Raw genomic sequence first — 11126 nt, 5'->3', positions numbered from 1 at the left:
GGGGGGCACGTGGCTTTGTTTGGCGAACACTTGACAGCCTGGACAATGCTGTACTAATGCAGAGGCGTCGCTGCCCACAGTTGGCCAATAAAAACCAGCTAGGGAAGCCTTGCTGACCAAGGTTCGAGCAACGACTTGATGTCCGCTCATGCCAGAGTGTATTTCCTGAAGTAATAGTCTTCCTTCGTCTTCGGGTATACATCGTTGGAGGACGCCCGTAATGCTTAACTTATAGAGCTCTCCCTTATGAACCTTCTAATGGTCGGATTTTTTAGCACAACGGTAACATTACTTGCGGAGCGAGAAATGCTAACTCCTCGGTCTGAATAAAATCTCTCGCAACGAAGAAGAACTTCGTCTCTTGCCGACAAGGACTTATTCGGAACACAAAGAGATTTCCCTCGTCTCACAGAGGATTCAGGTTTAGCATCAGATAATCGTAAGCTTAACACTATACCCCTCTTAATAGTATGGTGGTCCTATTGAAGGAAATATGCCCTAGAGGCAATAATAAAGTTGTTATTTTATATTTCCTTATATCATGATAAATGTTTATTATCCATGCTAGAAATGTATCAACCGGAAACTTGATACATGTGTGGATACGTAGACAAAACACCGTGTCCCTAGTAAGCCTCTACTAGACTAGCTCGTTGATCAAAGATGGTTAAGTTTCCTAACCATAGACATGTGTTGTCATTTGATTAATGGGATCTCATCATTAGGAGAATGATGTGATGGACAAGACCCATCCGTTAGCTTAGCATAATGATCGTTAAGTTTTATTGTTATTGCTTTCTTCATGGCATATACATATTCCTTTGATTATGAGATTACGCAACTCCCGGATACCAGAGGAATACCTTGTGTGCTATCAAACGTCACAACGTAACTGGGTGATTATAAAGATGCTCTACAGGTATCTCCGAAGGTGTTTGTTGTGTTGGCATAGATCGAGATTAGGATTTGTCACTCCGAGTATCGGAGAGGTATCTCTGGGCCCTCTCTGTAGTGCACATCACTATAAGCCTTGCAAGCAATGTGACTAATGAGTTAGTTACGGGATGATGCACTACGGAACGAGTAAAGAGACTTGCCGGTAACGAGATTGAACTAGGTATGATGATACCGACGATCGAATCTCGGGCAAGTAACATACCGATGACAAAGGGAATTACGTATGTTGTCATAAGGTTTGACCGATAAAGATCTTCGTAGAATATGTAGGAACCAATATGGGCATCCAGATTCCGCTATTGGTTATTAACCGGAGAAGTGTCTCGGCCATGTCTACATAGTTCTCGAACCCGTAGGGTCCGCACGCTTAAACGTTCGTTGACGATATAGTACTATATGAGTTATGTATGTTGGTGACCGAATGTTGTTCGGAGTCCCGGATGAGATCACGGACATGACGAGGAGCTCTGGAATGGTCTGGAGGTAAAGATTGATATATAGGATGATATGGTTCGGCCAAGGGGTGAAGCCGACGAGGCTTTAGGTCGGTGCAAAAGGAGTTTTGCGGAGGCCAGGGGCCAAACGCTGGAGACCCTGGCGTTTGGCCCTGGGCCAGACGCCGAGGCCCATGGCGTCCGGGCCAGACGCCAAGGACCGTGGCGTCTGGTCCTGGAAGTCCGAGAAGGACTCACCCTTTCGGGTGAAACCGACTTTGTTGAGGCTTTTACTCCTAGTTTCGACCGCAAGGCTCAACATATAAATAGAGGGGCATAGCTAGCACCAAAGACACATCAAGAATCACCAAGCCGTGTGCCGGCAACCCCGTCCCCTCTAGTTTATCCTCCGTCATAGTTTTCGTTGTGCTTGGCGAAGCCCTGTGGAGATTGTTCTTCACCAACACCGTCACCACGCCGTCGTGCTACCGGAACTCATCTACTACTTCGCCCGTCTTGCTGGATCAAGAAAGCGAGGACGTCATCGAGCTGAACGTGTGCTGAACACGGAGGTGCCGTACGTTCGGTACTTAATCGGCACGGATCGTGAAGGTGTATGACTACATCAACCGCGTTGATAAACGCTTCCGCTTTGCGATCTTCAAGGGTATGAAGATGCTCTCCCCCTCTCGTTGCTATGCATCTCCTAGATAGATCTTGCGCGAGCGTAGGATTTTTTTTGAAATTGCATGCTACGTTTCCCAACACCTATTACCCAAGAAAGAGAAAAATGAACTACGAAACAAACACTACGTCTTCGCTTCGCCTTTAAACTTCTCGGCTGCAGTCAATTTCTTCGGACAAGCACCGAATCAATTGCTTCATGTCAACAATTTTTGGGGGGTCACTTTAATCTTCGCTGCCACGCAAGAAATTATCTTCAGAGTTTGTATCAAACTCCTCATGACTTCAGGGACTTGTCACTCTATATGCACTAGCAAACATATTAGTCTCCACACCGTTTATGACAAAAATCTCCAAAAAAAATAAGGAGGCAAATTATTGCACCAATACCATTCGTCTAGTTGCTTTAGCGGGGACCGCATATTCATCCTCCACCATGACATCGTCGAGTTCCTCCTCCTGTATGCCTAGATCCCTAAGCATCACTTCCACTTCTCCCGTATAGAGTGTCGATCCAGAGGCGCCAGTATCCATTGAGATCTCTAGCCCCAAGAAAACAACATTGCCGGGCGGAAGAACCCTAGACATCCCGCTCCCCAATATGAACGAGACCAAGGCCAGGTAGCGATCTAGATCGCCCTAGTTCAGCCTTAATCCTTTTCTTCCAAGGAAAACAGGGTAGAGAAGGTGAGTCTCAACGGCGGCAGTGGCGCCGCCGAGAGGAAGAAAAAAACCTAACTACTCCCTTTGTTTATAAATATTTGTCGTTCTAGATATTTCAACAAGTGACTACATACAGAGCAAAATGAGTGAATCTACGCTATAAAATATTTCTATATACATTCGTATGTGGTAATTCATTTGAAATCTCTAAAAAGACAAATATTTAGGAACGAGGGAGTAGAAGGGAACGTGCCGAACTGTTTTTTTTTTTTTTTAGAATTTCGTGCCGAACTGGATGGTGCTATGGCAGTGCTAGTTGGGCCTAAACCAAAACGTCCTAGTAGGCCGACTCGTGCTATAGCAGTGTGCGCCAGATCGAGCCCAGTCCAGTGCAAACCCTCCCATTTCAGTCCATCCCCCATCGCTTCCTCACTTAAACCCCCCGCCGCCGGCCGCCGCCACGCCCTCAGCATGGCTCACCTCCGCCTCCTCCTTTCCCACTCCCGCTGCCACCCGCAGCCCCATCGCCTCCTCCCGCTCTTCCGCTTCTCCACCTCCAACTCCGGCGACCCCCCACCGCCGACCATCAAGCCCGTCTCCTACGCCCCGAAGCCGCAGGCCCCACCCGAGGAGGCCTCCTCGCCGGATGCCCGGAGCGCTAGCCCCGGGTGGCAGGATTCGCCTCCCAGGAGATTTGAGCAGCAGCCGCCGAATCCGCCGCGGCAGTTTACGCGGCAAGAGGTGCGGTTCGTCAAGGACGCGGGGCCCGCGATCGCGCCGGTGTCGTACCCGAGCAGGGTTGCGCCGCTCCCGGAAGACCGTCCAGCGGAAGATGGGGCTGGGGAAGGGGTGAATGAGCAGGATCTGCGCGGCGAGGCGGAGCGGATTGAGATGAATGCTGAGCGGGCGAGGAGGTCCATCTTCGGCGTGCCGGTGGAGGAGGAGACGGTGCCGTACCCATCGCTGATACCCGCTGCGAAGCGGCCGCAGAAGGTCGCCATTGATCTCGTCGATGCACTCCGCGAAATCAAGGTCTGCACTTGAAAGTGATTCGGTTCATCGAGGTTCAAACTCGCAAATAAACAATCTCGTTATGTTGCAATTGGGGATCATAGCTTTGTATAATTTGGACATGGTTTCATAGCAGTAAGGTTTTCACATCGAGAAGAGTACCTCAGTTGAAGTAGCATGATTTTGTTTGTTTAGTCAATGGGAAGGAGTGTTGGTGAAATAGCCATAGTTTAACTGGAATGCGACTACAAATTTTAGGATGGAATTAAGCCTAATTTGATGCATGTTTTTTGTTGTTGTTGCTATGACAGTGGATTCTATCATACCAGGAAGAATGCTCCTTTTTTGTTTAGAGTGTGTCTAGCTCTCATCTACTCCCTCCGTTCGGAATTACTTGTCACAAAACTGGATGTATCTACAACTAAAATACATCTAGATACATTCATTTCTTGGACGAGTAATTCCGAACGGAGGGAGTAGATGGGACATAACCATGTCTCATGTAACTCCTAGTGGTTGGATAATCAAATAGTGTAGGAGTTAGATGAGACTTTGCTAATTCTCATCTAGATGAGAATTAGCAAATCCATTTTGTTTATGCTGCCTTTGGCATTGTGGTTGGTTATAACAATTCTGTTTTACCTTAGTTGATTTGACTTATTACCCTGTTTGGCTAACTGATTACTGATGTTGCTATAATCAACAGAAACGTAGTTTAAAATCTTGTTCTGCTAACAGAAGAAAGAAGAAATTCCGAACTGTGTTTCATTTTGCCATATCAGTTAACATCAACACCCTGTATGCAAACAAGACTCTAGTTTCTCCACAACAGCTTTAAAATAAGTTGAGCATTCTCAAACTGGCATATGATCTTTGCATGTAGATGATATAAACATTCATTGCATTCTTGTTTTTGCCCTTAGGTTGTAGGGAAAGTTCATAGGCGTCGTGATGGGCGCAAGATGTTAATGGCACCAGTAGGAAAAAACAGAGCGCTAGATTAGGTTAACTATAACATACCGGAAGAGAGATTTTCTTGTTGATTGAACCAAAATGATGCCTACTTATACCCTAGCAGAAGACCTGGAACTGACTGATCTAGACTAGTATTGTACCATCTTACTGAACCCTTAGTTAACCACTAAATGGTGACCAAGCCTCCCTTGCCTTGTTATCTTTCTCTTTGCACTACTTCAGCTGCGGCAGAGACCGGCAGGACCTGATCTCTGAGTCTTACTATCTGCTCTTCCTAGTCCTGATCCAGCGCCATTGCTGGCTCCATTTTCTTTTCTGCTTGCTGGCCAAGTGTCCCCTCTCTGATAAACTACAACAAACGACCAGGGGCATTCTGAATACAGGATCTTTGGAGCATTTTCAGTCTTGTAGGATTTTTTGAGCTAAAACTGTTAACGAGCCAAGTTCCTTCATGCGTTCGACAATACTTTTTGATACATCAAACTATTCATGATGAATCATTTCTGTGAGGAAAAGCCTCAACGTGTCCTTGCTCAAGCAGCTAGGTACTCCCTCCGTTCCGAATTACTTGTCACAGAAATGGATGTATCTAGAACTAAAAAATGTCTAGATACATCCATTTCTACGACAAGTAATTCCGAACGGAGGGAGTAATAGATTATTAATTCTAACATGATAAGTTGCAATTAGTTGTCAGTTTAGGTGTCTTGCAACACCCCTATGAAGCAAGATCTCCAACATTACTAAGAAAGCTTATTTTGTCTGCCAGTGATTGGTGACAGAATTCTGTAGTATACATGTAGTAGCTATAAAAAATATACTTGAAGAGAGGATAGTGTAATTTTCAGAAGAGTATGCTTGTTAATTGTATGAGTACTAACACTGTGGTTACTTCTGAGATTATTTTGTGGAGGATGTTTGGGAAAATGTCCAGTGGGAAACTACCCTCCTGGCAATAACCCTCTGGAAACCATGTGTAAGAGGTATCAAATAATTCTATGAAAAATAGAATATGTGGGGGAGGTGATGTTCTATTAACATGTATAACTTGAAAATCAAACCCTGTCGCATTTTAGGAGGTATAAAAAAGAGGAAAAGCAAAATGAACAGCCGCGAATTATGAAAATCTTGATCGTACTAAATGTGTGTTTTTCCTAGCTCTGAATGCTATTGGGTTTTAACTTAAGTTTTGTAGGTTTATAAAACATAAACCTCACTGTGATGCTGGATGGGAGAAAAAAAAGTAGCCGTTGAATGGTGTTATGGCCCTACATTAGCTCTCTATCTATACATACAAGACCTTTGTTCAATGTTCAATTCTCATGGGACATATAAGATGACCTGTAAGCTGTCAAGTGTGGGAAAATTTAGCAATGCTTTATGTTTCACACACTTTATGTTCCACATAACTTGATAATCTAATTGTTTAGTCAAGAAAATAATAATCAAATGGTCTTACTTTGTTCTGCTGTTTCCTTCCAGACCAGTGCAAATGAGAAGAAGCGGAATTTTACTGAAACAGTGGAAGCTCATGTGATGTTAGGTGTTGATCCACGTCGTGGTGACCAGGTCTGCTTTGCTTCTTTAAAAAGTACCTTGAAGCACACCTTTTATCCTGTCATATTTTCTCACTATTGCTACTCTATGGAAATTTAACCTGCCATGTTACTGAATCACTTATTGCCAGCTGCATTTGCTGCTGCACTGCGAAGACCTGTTTACTCTGGTTTCACTTGAGTGTATGTGATCTTTCCTGGTCTTTCACAGTAGTTCATTTGGTCAAGCCACTGGTAATGGCTGAAGCTGTGGTTCTCGTGGCATAAGCATCAGTTATTTGATTTCTGTATCAACCCCACAGAGCATTTGTTTTGTTGATCTTTTATTACTTGCTTAATTGTTGAAGTTCGATTTGACTGTCAACTTAGTGCCTTTAAAAACGGTCACCTAGGTGTCATGTTACTGAGCCAAGTCATTTGGCAAGGTTAGCAATTCCAGTGCCGTAGTACGCCACTTTCTTGCAATTACCGGATAAACCTAATTGACACACTTATGCAATTTTATACACACGGGCGCATGGTTCAGTTGAAGGTTTGAAGCACATGCAATCATATATTCTCATCTTCTGGTTCCACGCACAAACAGCACAGCCTGCGTGCTGCGTGATTCAGCATGCACAATGTTCCAGCACTTGTGCTCCCTTTCTCCTTCATGTGGCTAGCACCTCCCTGTACGAGGCATGATCTAGGGTTTCATGACTGGATCAACCAGTTATGACAACAAAAACACAGATGTAAGAAGCTAACTGATTGGGATAATTTGTCGATTCTTGTAAAAAAAACCCGGCTGATATTAGTGTATGACATTGTATTTGCCATGAAGCCAAAGTTCCCCAATGTGTTGAAACCAGTGTAGAAGCTATGTGATTTAACAGGGATGCTGCTGAAGTCTTGTTTCTATACCTGTTGAGGCCTATCTAACACATTCAAATACAGAAGAAATGTTGTCCAGAGTTTTTGTGCATGCTAAGAAATGATGATTAACTAATGCTTCTCCAGTTGAATAGCCAAGTTGCCTCATGTTTTCTTTTTCAATCTGCTTGTGAACGTTAGATTAATAGAAAATTATCTTCTGACACTGACCAAAAATTTTCCTGGCATACAGATGGTCCGTGGCGCCATAACTTTGCCGCATGGCACTGGCAAGGTACCTTTCTAAATATCGTTCACAGCCTATTTTACAGGCATTGGGTATATATCATCTCTGTTTCGTAAGGAACAATAAAAAGAGTTCTTGCATCCCAAATGGTGCTTTTGTTTTCTGTGAGTACTTCATACTGAGGTCCTTCTCTTTATAAGACTGTTAGGGTAGCAGTATTTGCGGAAGGGCCTTCAGCAGAGGAAGCTAGAGCAGCTGGAGCAGATGTTGTTGGTGGCGACGAGCTGATTGAGGAGATTCGCAAAGGTACTTTATTTCCTTTAGTATGTTATGGTTTTTGAAACTTATTTTCCTTGGAATACCACCAATTGCTGCTCTCACTCCCTAGTACCCCATCCTATGTTTTCCTTAGTTTCATCTACGATTTTGACATTCTTGTTGATTGGAATTCCTTTTTTCCACCTACGATTATACATATTAGGAGGAGGCAAACTAAGTTTCGACAAGTGCATAGCAACCCCAATGTTCATGCCTCGGCTTTCAAAGGTATCAGTGTGGGCTTTTGGACACTTATGTTATTTCTTGTTTGACATATTATTAACAACCTGACTGATTCTCCAGGTCGCTAGAATATTGGGTCCGCGTGGTTTGATGCCAAATCCTAAGGTAGGCATCTTCCCTTTTCATTTTCTTTTGGAACCACACTGAAGTTTTCTGCCTTTCTTGACACTTTAAATCTTATAGTTAGGGTCTGTGACAAATGATGTTTCTGGTGCTGTCAAAGCGGCAAAATCAGGTCGTGTTGATTTTAAGATAGATAAAACTGCTATAGTGCATGTTGGCCTTGGAAAGGTATGGGACATGGCCATCAATATTAATACTCATATGCCTAGTGAATTTATCAATATAATTATGTACATAGTCAAGCAACTCCTTTGCAATTCTGTGTCGTTCCTCATTATAGTTTGTGTTGTTTTTTGCAGATCAATTTTTCTGAGGAGAGTTTACGTGAAAATATTGGTGCTTTCGTAAATGCACTTTTACTTGCTAAGCCGGTGGGCCTAAAGAAAAGTAAGTGAGCGGCTGGTGCTGCTAACATGCTTATACCAATATTTTGTATCAACATTGTACCTTATTAGTGAATATTACTCAACTACAAATTTATGAACTTCAAACTATTTTATATTGTGGTATATATTATGAAAATACAAGGGTGAACATGGATGCACGCGCACCCATTACGAAAAAGAATATAGAAAGCCAAAAAAATCAAATAATTCTAAAATTTTGGGGTATCATACTTGGTCGACTGGTCTACTCACATGCGCTCAGAAATGACACCCATGGCACTCTTCGCAAAGAAAAGAAATTCGGATCTCCAAATTACTTCAAACAGTGTCTTTTTTATAGCACCGATTTATGTCTTTTTTGCCTAGAATACCACGGATTTCATTTTTTTTGTGAAACTTCATACACGAGTAGAACACTGCCATGTATGATGCAAAAAATATTCAGATTTTTTTTTCTAGTATTTTTCTGATTTTACTGTTCATAGCGGGAACCATGTTCCAAAATTCGTGTCTGTGCATGAACTCTGAGTCTGACTGATTTTGTTTGACCCTTCTCTGTCAGTTTCAATACTTTGGACACTTGACATGAAACGCCAGTGCCCTGTTTAAGAAATCAATTTGAGTACTTAATTCAGATGGTGAATTAGCCAATAGCTCATTCTTAGATATTAATATTTCTCTCCATGCACGTTTTGATATTTACATGTTGTTTCTCTGATAATTGTGATGATGGTATTAAATCCAAGCTGTTAACACTCACTTTCTTTCAGCTTCGAAATATGTTGGATACGTGAAGAAGTTCACGCTGAGTAGCACAGTAAGCTCTTTTCTCTCCCACTTCTATCTGATGTATCGTTGGTTTCACTTTCTAGGGTGTCACATAATATTTCAACCAAAATTAATAACATGTTAAAGACCTTTTTGGTTTTCATCTTCTTACGACCTTATATGTTATATTCCTTTTTATGACAACATTATGGGAGGGCTCTACTGAATTTACATTTGAGTGACAATAATAAATACTCTACAACATAAGATATGAAATGCTACAGAAGACTGAAAAAGGGCACATGGCTTCATAATCTGAAAGACCAACAAAACTGAAGAAAATAAAGGAAAAAATTGAGTGCCAGACATTTTGGTACTAGTTGTACCACAGGCATTATCACTAATTTGTGCATGTGCCAAACAATTTTGAGATTATGCATGCTTTATTCCGCAAAACTCTTTCTGTTCTCTTGAAAGTAGGTAGTATTAGTAGAGCGTATTTGTCCATTATGCTACTCCCTCCGATCCATATTAATTTTCGCTAATTTAGTACAACTTTATACTAAATGAACGACAATTAATATGGATCAGAGGGAGTATTTTTGTGAAAGTTATGGAGCAATGTGCTAGAAACATTAGGCTTGTACTGGACTCGCAGCCCTAGCTAATGCACTATTACCTTCAGAGCGTGGATCCTTCCTCTCTCTCGGAGAAAGGTGAATTACTGCTAGGTACTTCATAACTTTGCTAATGGTTTGCATCAAGTTGACCCTGATGGTATTTTAGTTGTGTGACATGATTCTGGCTTTAGTGATCTGTATCGTCCCATGAGAGGTCTTGTGAAATGCTACAGTTAAACCTATACTGTGTCTGTACAGCTTGATCAGTATGTTGGTATTACCAAGAGTTGCAATGATTGCTAGTGGCTCTGTCATTGTTAGCGGGGTAAACTGAAAGTAAGGCTGCTTGTGATATAGCACCTAAGCATGTTCAAGTGTAACCCTTACGAGCATTGTCCCAACTTCTTCCATCTTTCATTTTCACATACCGTACTCCAGCTTGGTAGTTTCCACTGCCTGTCCAGGGTTGAGCCCTGGGATTTGACGGCGGACAGCATCTCCTCGGATTGCTCTTATCTTTTATGTCTCTTACCGGAGGAACTTTCTTGCAGATGGGACCTGGATTTCCTGTTACTATACCGTCGCTATCGGCAGCTGCTGATGACTATAGCAAGGCGCATGTGAGCTAAGTATGAAACAAATCTGAACGAACCATTTTATTTTCGGGGTACTTGCAACCGGTTCCTTGCAAGTGGCTGGCCTATCGCAGCGGAGCATGGCGTGTGATAACCAGGCTGAGCAGTTGGATGGGTTGCTGTTCTGACATGCTCGGATGATAATTTTGTGGTCAAAAACTTTGAGCAAACCGTATCTCGTTAAATTCCGCACGGTCACACAATTATGTGGTTTGTTTTGCTGGCCCACTCATGTCATCCTCCTCGTTGCTCAGCAGTTTGTCATGTGCAATCGCAAATGTAATCTTGAGTTCATTGCCAGAGAAGATTTTTTTTTGGTCTTGCGTGTCATAACTAGAGAAGATTGTAGTTACAGGTCTGGCATCTGAGTGATCAGTGACCACTAGGAAGTAACCAGTTTTTGCTGGGCTTATGTTAGTATAGTTTAGCATGTTGATTGCAGCGGGTGTGATGCAGTTCGAGGTCGTCATCCCATCCAGCTTGTGCACCTGAGAAAATAAAATGGTTTGTGTTGTCTCTGCTCTGTTGGTGTACAATATCTGTGGCCGCCGTCAACAGATTTTGACCTCCTTTGTTTCCTGCTGCCTGCTGGGGGACTTTTCAAAACAGACGGGGACATGTAACGTCTGGTTCCTTAATGGGCCAACATCAGTA

General features: G+C 42.8%; 1 protein-coding gene across 1 annotated transcript; it reads left to right on the top strand.

The window, feature by feature from the left end:
* Positions 1–3131: 3131 nt before the first annotated feature.
* LOC109740458 (uncharacterized) lies at positions 3132–10991 on the top strand. The gene is made up of 10 exons (XM_020299521.4): positions 3132–3770; positions 6207–6293; positions 7386–7427; positions 7580–7685; positions 7861–7925; positions 8001–8045; positions 8124–8231; positions 8363–8450; positions 9220–9266; positions 10389–10991. The coding sequence occupies exons 1-10, from the start codon at positions 3210–3212 to the stop codon at positions 10464–10466; spliced, it is 1227 nt and encodes a 408-aa protein (XP_020155110.1). The 5' UTR covers positions 3132–3209; the 3' UTR covers positions 10467–10991.
* The last annotated feature ends 135 nt before the right edge of the window (positions 10992–11126 follow it).

Source organism: Aegilops tauschii, chromosome 7 (genome assembly GCF_002575655.3).
Source record: "Aegilops tauschii subsp. strangulata cultivar AL8/78 chromosome 7, Aet v6.0, whole genome shotgun sequence".
NCBI classification, from domain to species: Eukaryota; Viridiplantae; Streptophyta; class Magnoliopsida; order Poales; family Poaceae; genus Aegilops; species Aegilops tauschii.
The sequence above is the reverse complement of the archived record's forward strand: the minus strand, read 5'-3'. Positions and strand labels throughout refer to the sequence as shown.

Bases quoted from the DNA above. Each gene is read 5' to 3' on its own strand.
- LOC109740458 (XM_020299521.4), top strand. From the start codon at position 3,210: ATGGCTCACCTCCGCCTCCTCCTTTCCCACTCCCGCTGCCACCCGCAG. The intron at 7,428-7,579 runs GTACCTTTCTAA...TCTCTTTATAAG, and splicing joins TGCCGCATGGCACTGGCAAG to ACTGTTAGGGTAGCAGTATT. The intron at 8,232-8,362 runs GTATGGGACATG...TGTTTTTTGCAG, and splicing joins TGCATGTTGGCCTTGGAAAG to ATCAATTTTTCTGAGGAGAG.